At 42.5% G+C, this 24723-nt stretch overlaps 2 protein-coding genes across 4 annotated transcripts; one reads left to right on the top strand and one right to left on the bottom strand.

Moving 5' to 3' along the window:
- The first annotated feature begins 852 nt into the window (after positions 1-852).
- IFNGR2 (interferon gamma receptor 2) lies at positions 853-15307 on the top strand. Its single transcript, XM_061453716.1, has 7 exons — positions 853-949; positions 6040-6166; positions 6650-6825; positions 8780-8928; positions 10318-10471; positions 11778-11932; positions 14234-15307. Exons 1-7 carry the CDS (start codon positions 886-888, stop codon positions 14402-14404), a joined length of 996 nt encoding a protein of 331 aa, XP_061309700.1. The 5' UTR covers positions 853-885; the 3' UTR covers positions 14405-15307.
- On the bottom strand, positions 6003-24168 carry TMEM50B (transmembrane protein 50B). 3 transcript variants are annotated; one of them, XR_009743454.1, is made up of 9 exons: positions 23762-24168; positions 23412-23587; positions 22707-22819; positions 21568-21635; positions 20404-20496; positions 20145-20202; positions 18021-18113; positions 12879-12964; positions 6003-6117 (listed from the first exon to the last, which is right to left on the bottom strand). XR_009743454.1 is itself a non-coding variant. In XM_061453721.1 (8 exons), the coding sequence occupies exons 2-7, from the start codon at positions 23508-23510 to the stop codon at positions 18068-18070; spliced, it is 477 nt and encodes a 158-aa protein (XP_061309705.1). In that variant the 5' UTR covers positions 23511-23587; positions 23762-24167; the 3' UTR covers positions 16555-16814; positions 18021-18067. The 3 variants fall into 3 exon arrangements, 2 of the variants coding, with proteins under 2 accessions (XP_061309705.1, XP_061309704.1); XM_061453721.1 differs by lacking the exons at positions 6003-6117; positions 12879-12964 and adding an exon at positions 16555-16814 and having other exon boundaries at positions 23762-24167; XM_061453720.1 differs by lacking the exons at positions 6003-6117; positions 12879-12964 and having other exon boundaries at positions 16555-18113; positions 23762-24166.
- Between the last annotated feature and the right edge of the window lie 555 nt (positions 24169-24723).

The following is a 24723-nucleotide window of genomic DNA, read 5'->3' as shown; positions in this document are numbered from 1 at the left end:
TCCCCTTGTGGTATCCCTACAAGCTCTTGTAAAAAGCCCCTCTCCAGATTTATTGTAGGCTGCCTTTAGGCACTGGAAGGCTGCTAATAAAACGTTTTCTCTCCGAAGTGTTGAAGAGAGAGCATTCTGGCTCTATTCAGAAGGCACCCCTCTGCTTTACCGTGCTTTTAAGTAAAGCACTGCTGAAAGCTCTTAAAGACAGGTCTCTGCTTAGTGAATTATTTTAAAACAACTGCTCTGTTAATAATAATCTGGGAGGAATGCTGACACCCCCCACCCCCCCCCCCCGGCACCACCTCTAGATGTTTTAATCGCAATACCGTCTAATAATTAGCACCGGTTTAAGGTATGAGGTTAGGCTCAACCACGGTCGGTGCAGCTTACGCTAGGTGCACCAAAGAAAGGTGGGGAACTTCAACCGCTTCATGGCAACATTTTCTCACATCGACAGCACGCCATAAACGCACCCGCAGCCCTCTGCGGTGCTGACCGCGGGCAGCCGCCGGCGCTGGGCCGTGACCCGCCTTCACGCCAGGCCTGAGCCACCCCACAAGCGACGACGCGGCCGTAAACTCTCCGCCCCCGCTGTGCCCGCTGGTCCCCTTGGTCCCCGACCCCGCGACGCTGCAGGCGGGACCGAGGGCGGGGTCTGCCTTCTCGTAGGGTGTCGTGGATTTCACCCTCCCCTTGGCGGAGGCGGAGCAGAGCTGGGATGGAGGGGAGCGGTCGCTCGGCTCCCCGTAATCAGCTGTAGCCAGAGCCGCCGGGCTGCGGGTGTGAAGTGGTCCCCGCGTGGTCTGCCCGCCGCCGGCCCCGCTCCTCAGAGACGGGGGAGCAGCCACTGGCAGCGAGCGGGGCCGGGTGGAGAGCGCTGCCAGCCGAGCCATGCCGTGTCGGGCGTTGCTCCCCTTTCTCCTCCTCCTCGGCGCGGTGCGGGCCTCAGGTGCAGGTGGGTGCAGCGGGGCGCGGGGCTCGCTGCGGTCGCGGCCGGCGGCGCAGGGCTGGGGGCTGCCGCCCGGGCTTCGCTTCTCGGTGCTTCTGTCCCTCGACAGGCTTCCGGCCCGGGCGTCAGCGGAAGCCTGTGGCGAGGGGGCCCGGGCTGGGGCGGCCCTGGAGGCGGCTGTGGTGGGGACACCGGGGCCTGTCCAATGGGTGCGGGAAGCGCAGCAGGGGGACAGCAGTGGGGAGAGCGGGGCTGTCAGCGGGTTTCACCCTTCCTGTGCGTGTACCTTTGAAGGGGGACAAGTCCGGGTTTCTCCTGCCCAGTCCGGGTTTCTCCTGCCCAGCCCGGGGTTGTTGCTCCTAGAAACGTGCCGTGGTGTGGGTTGCCTCCGGCTCTGCTGCCGGGCACGGGGCAGGAGGGTCTGTGAGAGAGCAGCTAAAACTTGTGCAGTTCAGCCGGGGGCGGGGGGGGTTGGTACGGTGTATGTGTATGTGGTTGTAGTTTGTGGTGTGCCACCCATTTGTCGACTGTACTAGAATCGTAGAATCAAAGAACCAGCTTGGTTGGAAAAAATCTTTGAGTTCATGGAGTCCAACCGTTACCCCAGCACTGCCAAGTTCACCACTAAGCCATGGCACTGAGGGCCTCATCTGTGAATGTTTACAGGGGCAGTGATTCCAGCACTTCTCTGGACAGCCTGTTCCAGTGCCTGAGCACCCTCTCTGTGAAGAAATTGTTCCTGATGTCCAGTCTAAACCTCTCTTGGTGCAGCTTGAGGCTGTTACCTCTTGTCACTTGTTACTTGAGGGAAAAGACTGACCTGTGCTTGACTATGTCCTCCTTTCAGGTTGTAGAGAGTAATAAGGTCTCCCTGAGCCTTCTCTTCTCCAGAGTAAACACCCCCAGTTCCCTCAGCTGCTTCTTGTAAGACTTACTCTCCAGACCCTTCACCAGCTTTGTTGCCCTTTTCTGGGCCTGCTCCAACACCTCAGTGTCTCTCTTGCAGTGAGGGGCCCAGAACTGAACACAGAATTTGAGGTGCAGCCTCACCAGTGCACAGTACAGAGGGACAATCACTGCCCTAGTTCTGCTGGCCGTGCTATGCTGGCACAGGCCAGGATGCCTTTGGCCTTCTTGGCTGCCTGGGCACAAGCTGCTCATGTTCAGCTCCATCAATCCCCACCCCCGGGTCCTTTTCCACTGAGCAGCTTTCCAGCCACTCTTCCCCAAGCCTGGAGCATTGCATGGGGTTGTTGTGGCCCAAGTGCATGACCTGTCATTTTGCCCTGTTGGACCTCACACCGTTGGCCACAGCCCCTTGACACAGCCTGTCCAGATCCCTCTGCAGAGCCTTTGTGTCCTCCAGCAGATCAATGTTCCTGCCCAACTTGGTGTTGTCTGCAAACTTACTGAGGGTGCACTTGATCCCCTCACCCAGATTATCAATGAAGATGTTAAACCACAGTAAAAAACTAGAGCCGCCTCTATCTGATTTTGTGAATTGACAGTTTGGGTAGGAATGGATTTAGACTTATATGTAAATGCTTTGCCATAATGGAGGCCCTGAAAGCAAAGCTCTTCAGGCTGGGTCTCAGCTGTAGCTGATGAGTATATAATCCTGGCTTCACTCTGTATCCCAGCAAGTGCAGAAGAGCTGCTGTGACATATCTCGAATGAGGTATGTGTACAGTGTGAGCCTTATTCTATCATGCAAGTACCTCCATGAGTTCAGTGTGTCCGCTGTCACCTTTTGTTGTGTTCATCAAGGTCTGGCTGACCAGCCTGTGACTGGTGAGTCCTGTGCGGCTGCCTGGCTGTTTGGGAGCAGCTGACTTACCAGGCTTGCAGTCTGTAGATGGACTCAGGAGTCCTAATGCCCATGGGTGGGTTGGGGCAAGCCAGGGGGACCAGTCCCAGTGTTGCCCAGTCCCATCCCAGCTGCACTAGGAGGGTTTCCTACGGAGCTGTTCTTGTGTTGGCTTGTGTGTAGGACCTCCTCCCCCTCTGTTCTCTCTTTTGTAGGCACAGTGTACCATGTTTCTTCTGGTGTAAATGGTGATGCTACACTTCAAAATCTGAGCCAAAGGAATAGCCAGCAATTGTTGCCTGTCCCCTCCTGGCCACACACTTCTGCTAGTGACATTTTGCAGGTTTTGGTGCTTGTCTGACTATATGAGAAGCCAGTTTAGTACCAGAGAAGGACAAAAGTCCATTAACACACACCCCCCCCATCCATTTTACCCCCCTATTGACTTCTTTTTTTGACAGCAAAATGATGTATTCTCAGGCTGATGCGAGGGAAGGAATCAGAAATTATCCAGGAGCAGGAATGGGTGCTGTGAAACTGATAGCTAGGCCAAGCTGAGCTGCTTTCACTTACTGTAACTTGTGGCTTCACACTCTGCTGTGTGAAAGCTTTGACTTGCGGTTTGAAGAGACAGGAAGTCTCTGCATCAGGAAAAAAACAATCTGAGTGTTGTTTGGGAGATGCTTTAAAAGAACTGGCTCAGGGAGACCACCTTCCAGAGGGGAAGGAAGGATAGGATGTTTCTGCCTTGCCCTGGCTGAGGTGGCTCTGTTTTTTGAGGATACTTTCATATGTAAGTGCTTTTTTTTCTGAAGTGTGTATTTTGTTGCTTTGGCTCACACAAGCTGAAGGTCATTACAGAGTACAGTGCATGATTTCAGCAATTTCAGTAACTTCCCTTGTCAAATTGAGATGTCTAACTGAAATACAGATGGGTTCCCTTGGTGCTCTACAAACCCAGCTCTTCAGTGCAGTAGTAAGTGCCTTGTGGCACGCAGCATCTTGATATCCAACTGCAGAGCCGTATATTTGATAACTGTCAGTGTTTTTGAAGCTGGTAGGGGAAATGTTCTGGTTTTGAATGCTAATCTAAAGCAGAGTAATCAGTGTGAAGTCCTAATTGAGGGGAACATGGACCAGCTGCCCTCGTTCTTCATTGCTTTTTATTATTCCCCCCCCCCTTTTTTTTTTTTCCGAGGGGAGAAACCCAAAGCCATTGCTTGTGTTTCGTTCTGACAGCTTTCTTGGTGTTTGTAAAATCAGTTTCTATCAGATTACTGATGGTGTGAGATACCTTGCCACATGCCAGACCAGTGGTAAGAGTGCAAGAAAGAATCTGGTGTCTGGAAAGTGAAAACTTTCCTTAAATGAAGAACATATGCAGGAGATTAATAATTAGGTTGCCTTTATAGGTATAAGGAAACTCAAACAGGTTTGCAGTGCTCAGTGATCCATCTGTAGCCTACAGCAATGTGTGTTTACTTAAGAGCGCTACTTAAAAGTAGTGGCTAAGAGGCTAAGGAATTAGTAACATGCCTAATTAAAACTTTGAGATCTTAACCTTGTTATTTTGTAAATGGACTTAGGGTTTAAGGAAACTTCATGAAGATTTGTGTCATCTCTTTCCTGTACATGGAGGTTGTTAAGAGCCTGGCATGGTGTCTCTTCCCAAAGATGGCACCATCAGCATCAGTGTGCTGTCTAGTGCTGTGTAACAAAACAGGTGTAGAAATCAAAAAGAAAAAACTTTTTAACGTTATCCCCATGTTCCCAAAGAAGGCTGGGGACAGAATTTAGCTGAAGTGCTTCATCATCTGATCTTATTTATGTGAAAAAAAAAAAACAACCATATTTTTGGAGATTATTGTCTTAAGAACAAAAAATGAAATCTTACAATGTGGGATATCATGTCATGGTTGTCTTTGAGCTTAAGATCTGTTGACCGCGTATGTTTAGTGGCATAAGGGGACCCGCTACATAGGCATATATGAGTCAAGTATAGAAGGAAAACCTTTCTCCCTTTTAGGACAGGCAGGCAGTGAAGCCATTGCCCAGCAAGGCCATGCAGGCTCTGTCCTTGGAGGTTCAAGACTTGCCTGGAGAAAGCGCTGAGGAGCCAGTTTTAATGCTGGCTCTATTTGTGGCAGGGGCTTGGACTAGAGAGCTCCCAGAGGCCCTTCCCACCTGAGCCACTGCAAGCCTGTGGTTACAAGTGTGAGGCTGTTTTGGTTTTGAAGGCATTAGATGATTGGATTTTCCTGCCTTCCTCACCTTAGCCTACTGGTGGTAATCATAGTCTCTTGCTTTTGGCTGTCCCAGTTCCTTACTGTTGATCTCCATGTCTTTCAGTGTTTTATAGTTCTTCAGCCTGCTGTTTTGCCCTGTTTACTAACACCTCCCTCCAGCTGCTCCCCCACCTCTCATCTGGCTTTCTTTACTTAACCCTCTCGCCCTGTTTCTCCAGCCTTTGGTTCTCTGCCTTTTGCTCAGCTGCCATTCATCCATCCAACCTTTTCTTCCTCTTTCCCTCCCCTCCCTTGTTTTTCCTACCCCTCTGCTGCGTGCTTGGTGCCTGGCCTTTGGCGGCCCTCCAGTCCCAGTAGACAGCTTCCTTCTCTACCCTGCTTGGGTCAGCAGAGACGCAACCTTTTGCTCTCCACTTCTGTGTTGCTTGCCTCCTGAAAAGCAGCTTAAGCATGACTGCAGTCCTTTTTCACCCCCAGGAGTTCATAGCATGACCAAATTTGGATGGACATTGCTACTAGTGGAATGCATGCCTCTAACAGGTTTCTGTTCTTTTTTTACATTGTGAAATCTGTTTCAAAACAGATGAAACTTGAGGCTTTGCAAGTGGAATGGTGCTTGTGAATGGCTTGAGAAGGGTTCCCTACCCCCTTTCTTGGAAGATTTCAGTGAAGCAACCTCCGTGTTTTCAAACAAGTTAGCAGGAGACAGGTGGGCAGGAAAAACGTGTTCCGAGAAGTTAACACAGTAAAATGTAAGATGTGGACAATTTAAATAGATGAGCTTTTGTAATGGGGTTTATTTTTTTGTACTGGACTTTCAGTACTATCTTCTGTATGAAATAAATAAAAGTAGTAAGTTGCATTTCAGTGTTTTATGGATAGTGGGGACTTAAATGTGTTGGTACATGTGCAGCTAGAAATGGAAGGAGGAAGAATGGTTTGCCTGCAAAGCAATTAAAATATAATATATGGTGAAGGAATTTAGATATCAAATGCTAGCTACAGTGTTTCAATAACTGGTTTTATTCCTCTTCTTACTTTAGAATCTTCTCCCCGTTTACCAGCACCAAAGGATGTGATGATTTATTCCTATAACTTTCATAGCTTGCTGAAGTGGTCTCCTGTTGAAGTGGGTAGAGGCTTGGTGTTATACACAGTCAATTATAAAACGTAAGTAAATAGTTCTGAAAACAACCAAACTGATTTTGTACTAATCCAGTCACAATTAGTTAAAACAAACAAACAAAACCAACCGAACAAAACCCAACTAGAAATGAACAAACACAGAAATAAAAGATGTCTATTACACGTGCTTTTATGTATACCTGAAAGCAGAATCTGAAGCCTGGCAATCTCTTAGCCTGTGATACGTCCACTGAACTGAGAAGATTGAAGACCTGAAGTGCACCTAGAAATGTTGCATAGTTTCCTGTGGAATTTTAGCCTTACCAAATTCTCTCTTGCTAATTTTAATTTTCTCCAGATCCTGAGGAGGTGCAGGTGCTGAAAGGGCTGGGGAATTCAGATGGCATGAAAGTGATAGTTTTGTAACACGTTCTTTCATCCCAAAAATTGTCTTAGTGGAAGGGATTGTATTTTAGATTGTTGCGCAGTTCTGCTGGTGCTTTATTTGTCCTTTGTTTTGCATTGCAGAGGGGCCTTCAACAAGTGGGATGAGATGAACTGCACCCGGATCGCCCACACTGAATGCAGTCTCCCCTGGTCACTTAAGGAGCGGCGCTGGACTCTTGTTTTGCGCGTGAGGGCTGAGCTGGGGCAAGTGACTTCTGACTGGGTGGAAACAGATCCCTTTGTGGCAGAGAGAAACAGTAAGTCCTGCTTATGGTTTCAGTCTCTCTCTCTCAGAGATCTCTTTGGGAAAAAAAAAACCAAACCTGTTGTTTGTTGTAGACTTTCTGACTCTATTATGTACAAAAGCCAAGTGAGAGGACTGTAGGTGTTCAGTGAACGAAGACAGCAAGGCCTTGGTGTGTTAGTAGGAAACTGATAACACTCAGTTCCTCTGAAGTGGGGTTAGCAGTGCCCTTTTTCAATAAGTATCAAAAGAGAAACAGATGAGATTCCTTCGGTGGTTGAGCCTTGTTAAGAGCTACAACATTACTGTGTTAAGAGTTTTCTGTTTCCTTATTTTCCCACTTAGCACTGCCACACGCACACATACACTCCCTTGATTTGTTGTGGTCTGAGTACAAACTACCTGTTTCTGTTGAACAGATCCCTTTTCTAAGAAATATAAACTGTCCTGACTACTGTGTAGAAGGGTTAAGGGTGCACGTTAAATCCTGTTAAATGTGTGAGCAAGCATATTGTTGTTCTTTATAAGGTCTGCTCTTTGCCTTGCTGTGATTGGTTACAGGATTAGAAGAAAGTAAATTTCAGAGTTTAAAAACACCTCTGAGGTAATAATGAAGCAGAGGAATAGATTTATTAACTCTTTAGTTCAAGTTCTCCCGTATCTTGTGAGGAGCAGTGGTAATCCATGCTGCAGAGTGTGATGCTTTCCCTGGTGACTTCTGTTCTAAATCTTGGAATTTCTCTAGCAGTAAAGAGTGCAAGGCTGAGGAATTGCCTGAATCCTGCATTGAAGTCTACAACCGATGTATCTATACCATCCTTGTGGTACGCAATTGTTCAGGAGTGGGATCCTTTGAGGTTACAAGAGCTCTGGGCTCATGGGAATGCAAGACAAAGAAGAGGCTTGGTGTGGGAAAGACATTTATGTGTCTGTTCCTTGGTGGGGAGCAGGAGGAACATTATGTGATCATTCCTGTGTGACTGCCCTGGAGATCAGTTCCTAGGCACTGAGACCATTGGCTGCTCAGTCAGGCTGTTCTCTTCCTTTAATGTTTGGTTCAGTCCCACTTGAGAGGGGAGCTTTAGGAATTTGCAAGGACACACAAGGCATTTGCAGTTATACAGCAACAGGAAGTAGAAAGAAACTGAAATTTCTCTACCAATAAAAAGATCCTGGGGGCAATTCTCTCTAAAGCGACAGAGGACAGAGCAGGTTGTGCTGGGAGTTTTGAGGTACAGTGAGTAATGGTTGCATGCAAGGATTGATTTTTACTTTAATAGTTATCCCTCTCTAGTATTCAAGCAGCTGTTAACTACTCTAATATTTACATGAGTGGGGTTGTTTAGAGATCCAGGAGTGCTTTAGAAATGCTGGTAAGCTTAACTGCTGAAAGAAGCCAAGATACAACAGCTAGATGACTAGTGACCATATATGACCTGTGATCACACAGGTCTCTGGTATTAGGACTGACAGTACTTTATGTAATATTTTTCATGGTTTAGACCTCAGAGTACTTGACTAAAGAAAATTATCATCTTTAACCTATAGGGCAGATGGAGACATCAAAGCAAGGAGTGGGAAACTAGTTACTCCTTTTCCAATCTATTGACCAGTGTGGTTTTTAGTGAATATAGAGTATGTGGCAGGCTAGTTGAAGGGAAAAAGAAAGGGGAACAAAATGGTATCACCATTAACTGCAGATAAATGCAGATACATTCTAGTGAGTATTTACTGAATTTCCAGGGAAAGGTAACAGGAAACTTTTTAATTGTCTCGTTTCACTTACGCTTTCAAGTCTTTTTCCTTAGATTTGTAATAAAGTAGATACCATAAATGCATGAAGTAGATGAGAAAATGTTGTATTCCCCATATTTAGCATGTTTGCTGAGAGTATCAAAGTAAGATTGGAGACAGTACATGAAGCTGTTCTGCATGCCAGAGTTTCACTGCTCTTTCTTTATGTGCAGCTACTATAGGGCCTCCTGAAGTGAACAGTGTGACTGTAAGCTCTGACTCACTTCTCATTAGTGTCACGCCCCCGTTCGGAACTGAAGCAGGATACTCTCTTCAGTATCATGTATCCTACTGGGAGAATGCAACAAGTTCTATTAAAAAAGTAAGACTTCTCTCTAATTTACTTTGCTCATAATGCCGTTGTGGGTAAGAGGTGTGAGTCAGTGTCTCTTGGCAAACAGCAGAAATGGAGGAAGAAAACTCTTTATTTTTTCCCCTAGTGGTGAATGTCACCATTTGGCGTTTTGAAAAAAAAGTGAATTTGGTCTTGGCACAAGTACTGCATGCCTTACAGAATTTCAAAACCATCTTCTTTTCCTCTGTGTGAAACAAAGGTTAAATTACATTGCACATCAAGGGAGAGGATCTGCACATTATCAAAGGTGGCTTTAAGATTCCGAAGGTTGCTTGGGCAATTTGGAAGAACTCTGAAGTATCCTTCCTCCTTTCCTGTGCTGGGCTTGTTTGTGCTGGCAGCTTTAGTAACAGGCTGCTTTGGCCTGATGTCACCCACTCCTAGGGCAGAGAAAGGCAGAGTTACTAGAAACATGCTGGGGCAGCTGGGATGAGCTGTTCATATTGAGACTTAGAGGTGTTGGTCTCGTTGTGTACTTACACTGCTGTCTGTGGCCCTGATAATTGTGTTCTCAACAGGCCGGCATTGCAGGGGAGGAATTAAGTTATATTTAAATAAAAATAAAAATGAAAGAAAGAAGATTCACAATAATGTCATTCTCAAGTCAAGTGTTAAAAAACAGAAGCAGAAAAAAATAATTTCTTTTAAAAAGCCCTTTGTTTCAGGCTGAAAAATGCCTCCACTTCCTTCCTCTCTTGCACTAATGTGTATTTTTCTGACACACCTAAAATACTTTCATGTTTGAGATTCAGACAAGAGGTTACTCTTGTATGCTTCTGTGGGCCTCCCCGAGGCCCTTCTCCTAGCCCCTCACAGGTTAAAAATAACCAAAAGACTATGCTGGCCATGTAGAGACTGGAGGTTTTGCACTGGCCATCAGCTGTTTTCCCCTTCAGTAGAAGGAGCTGAGGGGATGGAAGCTCTTCACTGACTTACACCTCCGTCAGTCTCCTCTGGTGGTGGAGGGGCACTTCTCATGGCTTGTTTTTTCCTTCTGCTTTCCTATATTGTGCTTGCTGCCTGAGCTGTTACTGAAGGTGTATCAAAGCATCCAGCAGCACATGGTGGTTAAAATGAGACTGTGCATCCATTCTCATGCCTCTGCTGTTCGTGCTGTCACAGATGGTTTCAAATGGCTGAGCTTCACTTAATTGGAAAAAAAATAAAAAAAAATTTTGCATTGCATTCGAGTAGGGAATTTGGAATATATTCCATGGCTTCTCTTGTTCGGGAAAGCTGAAGTCTGAAAAACAAAATCTGCGCTTTTTGAATGAGCAAATTAAATACGGGAGGGGATTTGTGTTGAAGACGGGTCTAGTGTTTACAGTAACACTTCTTTTTTTGTCTTTTTAACAGGAGACAAAGATGAGCAATACACTATTCAAAATCAGAAATCTAAAGGAATTGACACTTTACTGTTTTAGAATTCAAGTAGAATTGTTGGCATATCCAGAATTCCAGTTACTTGGACTGCAAAGTGTCCCAGAGTGTTACAGAACTACAATCAGTGGTATAAATAGAACTTTGTTACATTTTTCTATGTATTGGGATGAGTGTAACATGAGCCTTAGCTCATGTAACTGTTAGTCTTATCTTGTGTTACGTACCTGGGTATATACCAAGGGTATATTTAGATATTATGAAGAAGTTCTTCCCTGTGAGGGTGGTGAGGCACTGGCACAGGTTGCCCAGAGAAGCTGTGGCTGCCTCATCCCTGGCAGTGTTCAAGGTCAGGCTGGATGGGGCTTTGAGCAGCCTGGGCTAGTGGAAGGTGTCCCTGCCCATGGCAGGGGGTTCAACTGGATTAGCTTTAATGTCCCTTCCAACCCAAACCAGTCTGTGTTTCTGTGATTTGTCAGGAGTGCTAAGACAGCACCACTGATAGTAGTTCACAGTTGTCATTAATGGCAAAAGAATGAGGAATTTTTCAGTCGGTAATTAAGAGTCTTCATTGTACTCATCCCCATGTCCTTCTCCTTTGTAAATACTGCTGTGGGTATTACTCGCTACAAATATGCAAGGAAAGAAAATACAAATACTTGGTCTTCAGGGGAAGCCATTGATGAAGGAGATGGTGTTGCTCTTGCAAATCCTCTCCCTCGGCCACTGCCTGCTGCAGGACAGGAACATTCATCTCCCCTTGGACCTGCTTTCTTCTCTGACAACATGTTGAGTGCCATGTTTTTGTGGGAGATAAGTGAGAGGGAGAGTGCACATACAAGATAATGAAGCTTGCTCCTCTCTTGACTCCCTCTGTGTGACCACCAGTGCCAGCACAGCCCATCTTTAGAATGCTTTTGAAGGCGCTGGAGTACGTGTAGATGCAGTTTCTGAAGCCCCACAGGAGCTGACCTCCTGAGTAATATTGATCACGTACTTACTTGATCACGAGCCCCAGAGCTGCAATTTTGGAGTTTCTGATGCTCCCTTGGCTTGAAAAGAGGTGCATGTTTGGAAAGAGAAACCTCTGGCAATAATGGCCCTTGCTGACAGCTTGAGGGTGGAAGGACTGATTGTGCTCCCTGCCTGCTCTCTGACTGCCAGTGATTCCTCTAGCTCTGCCTTTGCCCTGCTGGTGTGTCAAGCAGGAGCTTGCCTTAGGCTGTGCTGGTGACTGCCACATGGAATCACTAAACAAGCTACTTCTGAACACATATACGTACTTTATATATATATATATATATATATATATATATATATATATATACACTTTGATTACCAAGTATAGTAAATTTCAGCTTGCTGTGTATTCTTTTACATTTGTATAAATATGAACCTGCCATATGTATATTTGTTTTGGTTTTTCTCTTTTTCAGAGGCAAGCAGAGCTGTATATATTGTACTAACGTTTCTGTTGGTGTTAGTTTCTGTAAATCTGGTAGCAGTTGGTTTGTTATTACTGTGGAGATACCACAAAAAACTTAAATATTGGTCTCAGCCACCTTTACAAATCCCACCACACTTTGAAGAGGTATGTGAAAATGTTTTATTTCTCTCCCCTGTAAAAGACTGCAATGCTCTTGGAGTGAATATGAACAAAGCTGTATGTTGTGTAATGGAAACAGATGTAAACAGTTGACTTACTTAGTGCATAGAAAAAGAAATAGTTGAGTAGAAGAGGAATAAAATGGGGGATCATAAGAAAAGTAACAGTTTGTACTAAGATACAAATGCTACTCTAATCCTGTTATGAAACCAGAGTAAGATTCTCTGTTCCTTAACTACCCCTTGTCTGCCCCTTTCCTTGCTTATCTAAGTCATCAAGCCTGAAACAGTTGCTTACTGGAAGCAAAAAGCTGTTGTGTGTTGCAGAACACATACTTGGGACCTGGGTCTCATTAAAAATCAAATATGGAAAAGCAAACATTGATGGCTTTAAGAGCAGGGACTGCCTTGAAGGCTGAGGACTACTTTGGGGACCTTCTTGGGCTTTGTTCTTTCCTCTGTAGGTTTATCAATACTTGGATGAAAAGGTCATCCTGGGACTTTTTCCTCCTTGTAGCTCACACATTTCTGCACTAGCCAGTATTGTTTCAGTCCTGTTCATCTTCCTCTTTTTAGTGTTTAAACAGAAAGTAGTCTTTAAGCCAAGTTCCCAATTTCCAAGTCCTTGTTTAGCATAAATTCCATGTTTTTAAAAGCCTGTATTTGTTTGCCGGTCTCTAGGTCAGTTCTTTGTAGAGATCTGCCTGTCAGAGGGGTCCCTTGTACTATGGTAATTCTGTGATTATGGAGCTCTGTTTCCAGATTATTATAGATGTGTGGGTGAATGAACCCAGACTTCTTGCAGACCCTGGAGTAAATCATTGTCTCTCTTCCTGCTACCTCAGCTACCATTTGATGAGGCTCAGTGGAGGCACCTGTAGCACATATCAAGCAGAGCCTAGTTCACATAGGAGGAAAAAAAATCCATGTACTGCGTATTTAAACAGTTCAGCATCTTACGCAGAGGACTCACAAGAACAGAGTCTGTCATCCTGTGTTCTGGAGTAATTGTAGTCATCTGGAAAATACACAGGATTTTTTATAATGGGTATTTTTAGAAGGGATCAACCAGCCTGGGGCTTCTCCTCTTTAAATGTAGGAGACTGCTTAAAGCCAGTTTCATACGTACTCCTTGAGATGTTCAGAAAGATCACATGCTTCCTTCTTTTACAGAAGGATCTTAGCTGTGGGGAGGAGTTCTACTGCAGAAATGCCTTCACAGAGCAGAACCAACTTTTGAGGTTCATTTATGTCTTGAATTTGCTGAAGTGGATGTATTCGAGGTTCCCATATAAAATGTTTGGGTTTAACACCTGAAAAGCCAGCCTGTTGCTCCTTAGCCATTAGCTATGATTACAGAGAGGGTGGTACCTTAATTGAAACTAAGGTTAATACTGTCCCACAACTGATGTGACTTGAGCTGCCATCCCATCTCAGCCAGATTATGACACCTCCTACAGTACAGAACAAGCTTTTGAGTAAAACTACAAGCTATGCCTGTCTTTCAACAACACAAAGGTGTTCCAGACATTTGTTTTATTTTATTTTTAAATCAGGGAATAAAATGTTCAATGGCAGGTGTGGTTTTTGGTTCAGTACCTGAAGATGGCTCCAATTCCCTGTAAAACACATCATCAGCTTAGAGATAAGAAGAATAGGTGGGGGTGGCAGGAGCAACAGAAAGCGTTTCCTCTGGCCTCTTTCTAATGTTCCTTTCTTTATGTGTTCCTTGTAAAGCTGAGGACTTAATTTGGGAGGAACAGAAGGCAAGTCAAAGCAGAAAGTAGATACAAGAGAAGCATGTCACTAGAGGTTGCTGGTAGTAGTATGTAGATCTGACTTGCCTGGCACTGAACAAACCAGAATTTTGGCTTTCCTTTGCTACATCAGTGCTTTAGACAAGCTGTCAGTTGCTAGATTCCTGCTGTTGGAAGATGTGTCCCCAGCAGTATAATAGTGTTTTCTTCTGTGGCTTTTTCTTAACTAGTAGGATTTTGCTTAAACTGACAGGAAAACAGTATTAGCCAAAAATTACTGAAAAATAGGAAATGCAGGTGGCTTTAAGTCAGCTTCAGTGGATGTTTTCATGATTGATTTTCTTTTTCCTCCCACAGAAATAAGGTATTTTTAACTTTCTCCTTGTTCAGTGTAGTTTCAAGGAAATCCGGAATGGAACAGCTGCCGCTGTGAATTCTGGTCTGCAGCAAGTTGGTGGTATCTGCTCTGTCTTGTAATGCATCTGTTAAGTGGCTTATATACCTAAACTGTTGTTTCTGGCTTTTCCCAGTATTTGAAGAACCCGAACATGCCTGGTCTAGAGGTGCTGCACAATGATGCTGAGGATGACCCTGACAACTCATCTGTTGTGTTTTGTGGAGAAGGAAGCCAGGCCCATGGCGGCGGTTTGGCTGGTCAGGCTCATTCACGCAGCATCTCCAGCAACAGTGATGTAACTTAAGCACAGCCTGGTGCGAGTGTCTACTGAACATTTGCAGAAGCTCCTGCCAGGGGGTGGTGCATGTTGCTGCTGGCGGGACACGAGGAGCTCTGGACAAAATGCAGCCACTGATGCATCCTGAGTGAGATATTGCTTTCTGGGAATAGCATGGACCCTGAGCTGTTCAAAGGGCTTAAGCTGCTACACCAGCAGCTATGCTCTGCCAAAGAGACTTAAAAGGCAGAATATGAAAGGGAACACTAAATTGCCAGCAGACAGATGGCTATATTAACGTCATCACCTTTCCCACCCCAAATTGAAATAAATCTTTGAGAATGGGAGGATGTAGTACAACCTGGACTGTTTCAGTGAGTGAATAATTGCACCAGGAACTACATTTATAGTCGCTTTTGTTTTGTTGTTTTATTTAAGTCAGTGTTAGTGCTCAGTGTGTATTATATCCACCCCAGTATGCTTTTCTGAATCATTGTAGGTATGTGCAGGTTTCTGTGACAGCTTCTTCCCTCCAGATAAAAACAGCAGTCTAATAAAAAAGAAATTGTACTTTACTCTCCCCAGCAGGAAACTGTAAGGAACAAGTCCCCAGGAAAGATCTCCTTATTCCTGCCTCCTAACACTCACGAGAAGCATTAATCTTTGCACCTGCAGTGAGACAGTTGTTCTTCGCAGCAAAACAAGCTTTAAATACTCTTGCTTAGAATTTGTAACACATTAGTAATTATCAAACACTAAAACCTCTTGTTGCCTATCAATCAGCTTAGTTCTGCAAATGAGAAGTTGATTGAGGGTTCTGGTTTGAGTGCCTTAAAGCAAACAACTAAGAAGTTAAGCCTCAGATCACAGTCCTGTGGGGCCTGGAGGGTGTCTAATAAAGCACAAATAAACCACCTCTGTACTAAAAAAGATTGGTTTTATTTGGCTGATTTTTTTTTCCTGGGTTTGATACACGACGTTAAAAGAACAAACCTGTTCATTTGCAAATGACTTGTTCAAGTTACCTCACTCTGTTCGTGACCTTGGCTACTGTCTGAAGTGCACGCTACCTGTGGTAGTGCTGTTCTGCCCCCTCCAGGGATACACAAGTCCAGCATGAAACACCAGTACCATTCTTCCAAAACCTTTGTCAGGTTATTTCCTCATAGAACTGATCTTGCCACTTGTGCTGAGGCAGCATGCTCAGACAGCACATTTACTTAAGTCATACGTCAAGGCTCGTGATACATTTCCAGTCAGACAGAGGCTGCAGAAGCTGCCTGCTTTTAACTTCATCCACAGCCTTTTCCTATACTGTGCTATAAATAAATGAAGACTCACAGACTCACAAAGGAACAACTTAACTGCATTACAGAGGACATACATAAATAAGGGAGCAGTTAAAACACATGCTGTGACTAGCAATACAGCATATGACTTCCTGAGCAAGCCCTACACGAGACTTCTGTTAGAGAAAGTTGTTACTGAAGAATTTTACAGTTAGACAAATTGGCCAAAGCTAAAAACCTTTTGTTAGGAGCAACTCAAGGGTTATTTATCTTCACAACTGCCAATGATGGTGGGCTAAGACACAACTTAAAGTGAACTGTCCCTAGCCACCTTGGCCTGTGCTGGAACTGCCTGGGGTGTATAAAAGCAGACCTCAGACACTTGTAAATTTCTTGTACTACCCCTGCTTTCAGCTTAGGCTACCACGAAAGACAAATGCTCAAACCTGTCTCTGTTCTCCTCCTAGCGGCTGTATGGAGGGCATGAACATTCCAGTCAAAAGCGATGACTGACTTGTTGAGAAATATTTGCTAGAAAGCAGACTTCTGGTAGAAAATGAGGTAACCCCAAAGAAGCTCCTGCGCTGTTCTAAAGAAAACTTGGTTTTTTTAAGCAGGAACTTGCATTAAAGCATGCTGTAAGAGCCTTCCAGAGTCCAGCAGCCTGTGCTGTTCAAGTGGCCAGTGCAAGATCCTGCAACTGAGATTAATTATAGGCCACACCGGTTTCTCACTTAGGAAAAAAAAGCTAGCAACATGCCCAAGCTCCTCAGCAAGAAATGACAGACCTAAAACCACAAATGTTGGGTTTTACTTATTACCTGGAGTTATGACTTGCTCAAAGATCAGTACTACTGGACTACTTCCGAGTACTCCTGCTCAATTCACTAGTTTGAGAACATAAGATAAAGTTTATTGCAGTTTTCTGAAATGACAACCAAACAGACAACTTGTGTACACAGCTCTGATAAACAGCAGTGAATCTACTGCAACTCACTGCAGGACGGTGAAGCTGGGGTGAAGTTGGTCTGGCCAGTAGCACAATTTCAGCCGCAGTATTTGCTTCATATTCTGTCCACTGGAGAGGTTCCCCCAAGGGAGCAATTAATGATGAACAGGATACAGTAACCATGCACAGAAGGTACGTTCTGCAGTTCAATACCATTCGGTCAGCAGTCTTGATAGATGGAGCATCATAAAAAGCTCTTCGACACCAGGTAGATTCAAATGCTTTAAAAACCACACTGAACTCATGAAGTCACCAACAGCCAGATGAATATACAAGATCAGGCCAAAGTTATAAAGCATAATTGTTCTCCCTTTCTGTATAACTAGAAGAAACTGGATTTCAACAATGGAATTATTCCCATAAAGTGCCCAGCAAATTTAGGAGATAAATACATTTTAACCGGAGCAAATGGCTGTCCTAAAACTGGCAATTATTTCAAGGTAAGACTGTGAGCAATAAATACGTCTACTATATCCCCACTCAAAATGATCACCTGTTAAATAGCAAAGGTAATGGGCAGCAGGGTAACTGTTCATTTATCAGCAAAAAGCTTCCCCTGAATTCTGCTAGCATAATTTTAAAGATGCTAGCCCGACTCACGTTTATGGTCTTTTAAGTAGGACTGGCATCAGTGTGTTGGGTTTTATTCTAATACCAGTAAATACCTTAAATACTAATTTGTATTTATTACCCAGAACAGCATGAAATTAATTCTCAGGACTGTGGTGCTACCAAATGCTGTTTGTGCTGTAGCAATCAGAAGTCAAGAACATTTTCATTTGCCATGCGGAACCTGCTTGATGGAGGGCCTGGTTTAAAAATTCATAACCTTTTACAAAAAAATAGCTACTTTGTATTTTTCTGAACAGTTATATAAAATTCTTAAAATCAGCTTTTATCTCAGCATACAACAGAATTTCCTCTCATTAAAAGCAGGCTCAGCCGTGTCACTTCCATGCGCTGGCTACTCCTTCAGGTTACACAGGCAGCCCTTGCAGAATTGGCTTTGTGCTCCCCCCTACATAACAGTAATCACCCCTTTCACAGGGTACAGCCTTTATCCTGCTTGTTCACTAATGGTTCCCCTGAAGTCTCTAACACACATGAAGGTGTGGAAGATCAAGCCTCAGGGGTTGACAGAAACCCCTGTATCTGAATAAATAAGCCTGAAGGTTTCAGAAAGCAAGCCTGACGTTCCCTTTTTAAGATATATACAGTCATATGTACATATTCACAAATCTGTCCTGTGAAAAGAGGGAGCTTATTACAGAAATTGTAATTTGCCTCAGTTCATTCAATTTAGAAAGCAAACCAAGAACAAATAAATGTAAATATATCTACATACATAGTACGACATAGCAACTGTGGAATAGAAATGCCATAGGCAATAACTCATGCCCATAACTCTTCTGTTCTTCCAAACTTGTAGATCAGGGTACTAAAGGGAAAAAAATAAAAATCATACATACATAAGGTTGGAAAGTAATTTTAATAGTATTCTTAGACTCTTACACCATCTACACTGCAAATCAACATCCCCCCAGTAACCCTGACTGACTTTTATTGATGTTAATATCTGGGGTTTGTACTTTTACTCCATTTACTATGCCTTGCTAAAACTATGAGGCGCAGCTGAAGAAACTGCTCCAATGAAAAACAGTAAAAGCAGCTGCCCTTCTGAAGGAAAAAAATGCAGAATTTAATTGATTGTAGGACCAATCCAGACAGTTACAGAGCAGCAAGTCTCATCCTGGCATCCGCCAATCAGCTGAACCTAACGCATTGTGCCAGGATGAAATGTAACCTATTACATTTTTAGGAGCGAATCAGAAAATACCCTGGGGGAGGTAAGCGAGATCCAAATTACATTTTGACTTCCAAAATTCCTTTTATAAGGTTGGATGCAATTACATATTGTCATAAATGAAAAACAAAAAATGTTGAGGGAACAAAACCAAGCATGATTTCCTGATTGTTTCTTATACCATGAATTATTTCCCCTTATAGCCAAAGAGGTGGCAGAGTCACACTAAATCACAAGAGAATGAAGAGGGAGGGAAATGAGAAATACTGACCCTGAGAACAACAGTAACAAGTGATAGACACCTGGTCAATTAACCAGAGAACAACTAATATACAACGTTAAGTAAAAAACACTGGTGGGGTAACAAGAGCAGAAGCATGAGTCCTGACGGATACATGCAGTTCAAGGGATAAAAAAAAGCTTTTTTTTTTTTTTAATAAGAAGACTGTAATTTTGCAAGTTTGAGAATACAAAAAGAAACAAATAAACCTAAATACATCTAGGTACAGAGTACACACTTTCAGAAACAAGAAGCAGCTTCAGAAGTAAGTTCATCAAACTACTGAAATAAGACTAAAGATTTCAGGCATGGTGAAACAATTACCCAAAGGCTGCCTTCAGCACTATCCCACTTAAACTGTGTGCAAGACTACAAAAGAGGTTTGGGAACTGCTGTTTTCTGCCAGAACACAACTGATTTTCCAAACAGGGAAGCAAAGTGGAGCCAATCTAACTCGCCACAAGGCATTTGGTATGGTACTAAAAGAAAACTGTTAGCACCGTAATTCAAGTGAGTAAGAGCTTGCGAAAGAACTTCGGCAGTGACTGATCTTGGAACTTACACTATTTAATGCTTTCATTGTCTTTTATTAAATAATAAAATCCATGGATTAGAGAGTACAGGATATAAAAAGTTACTACAGATATAAATATTTCTGAAGTGCCACACGATATACTTACTGATACTAAGCCAAATAAAAGAAATTGATTTAAGTGTAATATTACAAAACATACCATCATACTCTTAGGAAAAAAATGCTATTGGTACGAAACAGTCAGGAAAAGGGCAATATGATCACCCACTTAGTTCTGTTAGGATATATGGCATGGTATTTGTAGTACAGAGATTAAAGTGTTCTTGCCATTCTCCTGACACTGACAGCATCTTATCAAGAATACTGTCTATATTCTTGGTCAGGCACATTATAGATCAGAGCAAGCTGGACTAACAGGAACTTGAAGGAAATGAAGAGCCTCTCATGGGCTGAGAAGGGGCAAATAAAAACAGTGGTTCTGAGCACTGGAGCTAAGGGAGTAGAAAAAAGTAGCAGAGAAAAAAAAAATGCAGCTTTTAAGAAATAGTTTGATCAGTTTATGCACTGAATAATTTCACATCAGTTCTGTGTAATTATGTTGGTTTACTCAAGTGACCCAAGAGGTCCCTTTGGTTTACATGTCACCCCCCTCATGTTAAGGTCAGGGTGGGTAATGAACCGATAGACAGAGGGTCCTGCATTAAGAGCAGCAAACTCCACAATGTGTCAGGTCCAAGCCCAGAGTCAGCCTCCAGCTTTCAGAACTCATTTTCCAGGAGTATTAATGTCCATGGAAGCGGGTTAGGTCAGATACCCCTTGGAAGGAGTGATATGTGCCCAGATAACTTACCTGAAAAATATCAATGCATTTTGGAAAAACACTGCTAATCCAGGGTAAACATTAGTGTCTGCAAAGTAAGTAACAAAGGAAACAGTAAATTATTTTGTACTGTACAATTTAGACTGCTGCTCATAGTATCACTCTGACTACAAAACTAGATGGTATGGCTCTGACAAGAGCTCACCACGTGCTTCAATTCTTCTGGATTTTCTGCCTTCTGGCTGACAGTAAAAGTACTTTTCTATATGTGAAAATAAACACAACTTACTCTGTGTTACATATGCTCCAAAAAGAATCCACATTGAAGCAATAAGTGAACCAAACATCAGCATAAAGCCAATGAAGAGCCAGACACGAGCACCTGCAGGAAATATTAAAACCTCTGAGAATTACATAGGCTATTATCTGTAGCAACAGACAATCCAAGGTACTACTCTGTTATGACATATTATCTTGCTGGAGGCACAAAGGGGAAGCGTTAAACCCTGTATCAAGGACAAGATAAACCAAAATTAGCCTTCTCTAGTAGAACACATAGTAGCTGGATTCCCCTTATTTTAGAGAGCAGACACAACTATCAGAAATTTCTCCTCACCTGTAGGCAATGCCTGTAACATCATTTAACACAACGTGGAATGGACTAATGACAAGGTACTTTGCCAAAGCTATACTGTTTCTAAGGAAAAGATGGCATTCCAATGGGGCACGTAAAACAAACACTTCCTGTGCTTACTTCAGAGAGATATTTTCAGATGGGCAACATCTGAAAATACCTACCATAGCTAGGCATTACTGCCTGAAAAAGGAAGATGATGCCATGGAAAATAATCAACCTGCTCACTCGTGGGAAAGGAAAAGTACTTCTAGGCAAAGATTCTCTCAAGCTGACTTAGGAATGACATGCAAAAAAAAAAGCATCATATGCCAGTTCAAAGAAATTGGTAAATCCTACCAGATTTCTGGTCTGGCATTCTACAACTCGCATGGAAACAGATGCTGGGATCCGCATGGGAAATAGTAAGGGAATTACGAATGAAAGCAGAGAGAGGACAGCAAGTCCACAGACACCACACAGTAGGTGACATACAAAGGAAACAGAATGTTTACAATACATTCTAAAATAAGACATTCTTATAGAATGTCTGGTCCATAGCCTGCCACGAAGCAGAAATCTTTTTCTCCTAGCAGCTATACAGAATTTGCAGAGGAAACTTTAGGTATTTGAGATACACACAAGTTGAATTTTTCTAAGTTTAGCTTTTTAACAATGACAGTACTTATCTCCAAGTGTTAATTTTGTACAGAAATGAACTTCTGTGAAGTTCTCTCCTACTCCTTAACTTCTACGATTTCTTTAAACACCAATTAGAAAAAAACCCAACACCTAAATAATCACTTTTTCAACTTAGCATGACTTCTAGTGTTGTTTTACCTGTTCTTCCTAAACATCCATCACTGTAGCTGTCTCCTCTCACCTGCGCATTTGATACAGCATTTATCCTAGGAATAAAGAAAGGGTATACACTTCAGATTATTAGAAAATCGATTTAAAGCTGTAAGTAAAAAGCTGGCTTTTTTTAAGATGCAACAAATTCTGGGAAAATGATTTGTCGTTCTATATAGTCACGTATTATTCCTTAACCGAAGGATTCCAACTGGATTTCAAGCAAACCCTGTATTTGTTCCTAAGTTTTACATCAATTTTTATATTACCAAACAGGTAAGATGACAGAATCGCCCTTTTTTAGTGACTGTAATATTTCTGGTCACTTTCTGGCTGTTCAAGTTTTAAAACTATCTAAAGCCACTTCACAGGAATAATAACAGCCAATAATGAGTGCTCTCATGATTCTGATATAAGTTGCTTTCCTTCACAATGAATACTGTAAGTTTTCAAGTGAGAGACACCCTTTAAGGAGGGACAATACATTTTCCTAAAGCAAGTTACACTGCTGAGGGAAAAAAAATACAAAACACCAGAAACTTTCAGACACCAAGTGTTAAGAAGGTCTTGCATATCCAAATGCATCTTTTTCTCACCATCACTCTAGGATTTGATAAAAGCTATTACTTCAAGCTTGCCACATTTACCTCTTTATAACAACACTAGCTATAATACTACCTCTCCCATTTGAGGAAGTTTTGGGCCAGAGAAGCTGTAAAAAGTATTTAAAATTAGGGGCAAATGCAGTAAAATGTTTTATATTGAAGTAAGCAACTGGGACAGCATTACATAATTTCTGATCTAGGAATCTAAATACTTATTATAGAAAGCCACTTGCATAAGGTCTGCTTTCTAACGTTCAGCTGAAGTGCATAGGTAAAGCAAGTGACCCCAAACAGATGGGGGCGCAGATAGACAGAACAATGAATAAACAGGCTATGACCAGAAACAAAGGCCACAGGTAAAATAAAAAAAGCCTTTACATTGCCATGCAAAAAGGTACAAGATTACTCTTAAGTCATTTACAACCAAGCGATTCAAAGTTTTATCATATACCACATAGTCTAGTAAAAATTGTGTTTAACAGCTCATGTTTATAAGAACTCCCTTTACATAAGAACACTTACATGAAAAAAGCTAGTGTTGAAAACACTCCGCAAGTATGGAACGCGTGGTTCATTTGTTCTGGCTTAGGGTAAACTACTGCAGCATCTATCATAATCCACCAACCTGTGAAAAACTAGAAGTAAAACAGACCAGTATCACAAGGCTGAAAGGCTACAGAGACACACTGACAAAACATGGCAAAAGTTCATGCATACCATTGGCTTAACTGTCATTCAACAAGTGCAAACTACTCTAGGATGTTATTAGCTTTAAGATGGACTCTAAATCTGTTTGATATGCAGTTTCCACATAAAACTTACCACCTTCAGAGAAGCATCTGGTCACATTTTCTATTCAAATTAAGTATCACTGTTTGTTTAAACTCCCTGAACAGCTTTAAAAACAAGAATTCAAATTATAAACACATGAGATGCAAACCATGTGTAACACTGGTGTTCTCACATACCTAATTATGCAAAAAAATCAGTAGGAATGTCAATTTTTTTTAAGGAAGAGTGCAGAAACGGTACATCATTATCAGACAAAATGCAAAGTTATGTAAAAAGGCTTTTTAATAATTGCACTTAAAAATGATCTTAAAGAAATACATGGGATGACATGCAATTAACAGTGGAACTGTACAAAACTTGAAACAAAAATGTAACTGTTCGTCATAGTTTCAAATTTGCCCACACAGTTCTCATTCGTATCCTCTCAAAACTTACCAATACACCAGCAACTATTGAAGCAATAGTATTTCTTCTTTCACTCCAGTCAATACACTCACATTCTGGCCAGCGGAAGTTGTCCAGGAATCCTGCCATCTCCTCAAAGATTAGATTGCTCTTCTTATTCTGTACTTACACATTAATTTTTCCATTAACAGCTTTGTCCCCAAGACCTGAAACACAGCCAAAGATGCATTTAATACAAAGTAGCAAAACCTTGAGATGTTTGACAACTCTCATGAGCAATTTCTACAATACCTGGGTTTGTTTTCTTTACAGAATTAAGTATCCCATTTTCCTCTATGGATTCTATATTGAGCTACGTTTAAAAAGATACGACAACCTACCCTACAAACAGAATTGCAAATGAAGATCATCACACAACCCAAAAACTTAGGCATTATATATAAATCATCGTATCTGAAATGGAAAAGAAATAGAATACACTGTTCAAATTAAACACAAGAACAAATGCAAGCAAAGAAAAATAGCAAACTAGCAACTATTTCAATCTAAGTTTCATCTTCAAACCACAATGTTCTCCCTGGCATTGTAAGTTCAAAACAGTAAGATACATACAATAGGGCTTCCTATGTAGACCAGAAAATGATCTTTGAATCAGGCCAGGGAACCTTGCGTAAGATACCCGTATTTTCAGTCTCCAAAACAGACAGCTAATACAGTGCCCTTCTGACAGAGGGGAAAAAGGGATCAACACAGTGAAACAACAAATACCAAGGATAAAGAATGTCCCACTTCACAGAGAGAGCATCACACAGTACTTTAAATGCAGGAAGAGAAAAGCAAAGTTAATTAGTTACAAAGTGACTGAAATAAGACAGTTCTCAATTTGGTGACACATGATGATTAAATAAATAAATGATGATTAAATAAATAAATACATAATCAGAGTTTGCCTGTGTCATGAGTTAAGCCCAGCTAGCAACTGAGTACCACCTCCTCCCTCCCTCCAGTGGGTTGGGAAAGAGAATCAGAAAAAAGGTAAAACCTGGGGTTGAGACAAGAACAGTTTAAAATAAAAGTAAAATGTAATAATAATAATACTACTAGTAGTGGATAAAGAGAGGAAGGAAAACAAGTGATGTATAGTACAATTGCTCACCTCTGGCTGACCGATGCTCAGCCCGTTCCCAAGAAGCAACTGGCACCCCCAGCTAACTCCCCCCAGTTTACATACTGGGCATGATGTGCTGTGGTATGGAATACCCCTTTGGCTAGTTTGGGTCAGGTGTCCTGTCTCTGCTCCCTCCCAGCTTCCTGTGTCCCTCCTCACTGGCAGAGCATGAGA

This window comes from Pezoporus flaviventris, unplaced genomic scaffold, assembly GCF_033815535.1.
Source record: "Pezoporus flaviventris isolate CSIRO_AGI_PZ_B2104156 unplaced genomic scaffold, CSIRO_AGI_Pfla_v1 ptg000015l, whole genome shotgun sequence".
Taxonomy (NCBI): Eukaryota; Metazoa; Chordata; class Aves; order Psittaciformes; family Psittacidae; genus Pezoporus; species Pezoporus flaviventris.
The sequence above is the reverse complement of the archived record's forward strand: the minus strand, read 5'-3'. Positions and strand labels throughout refer to the sequence as shown.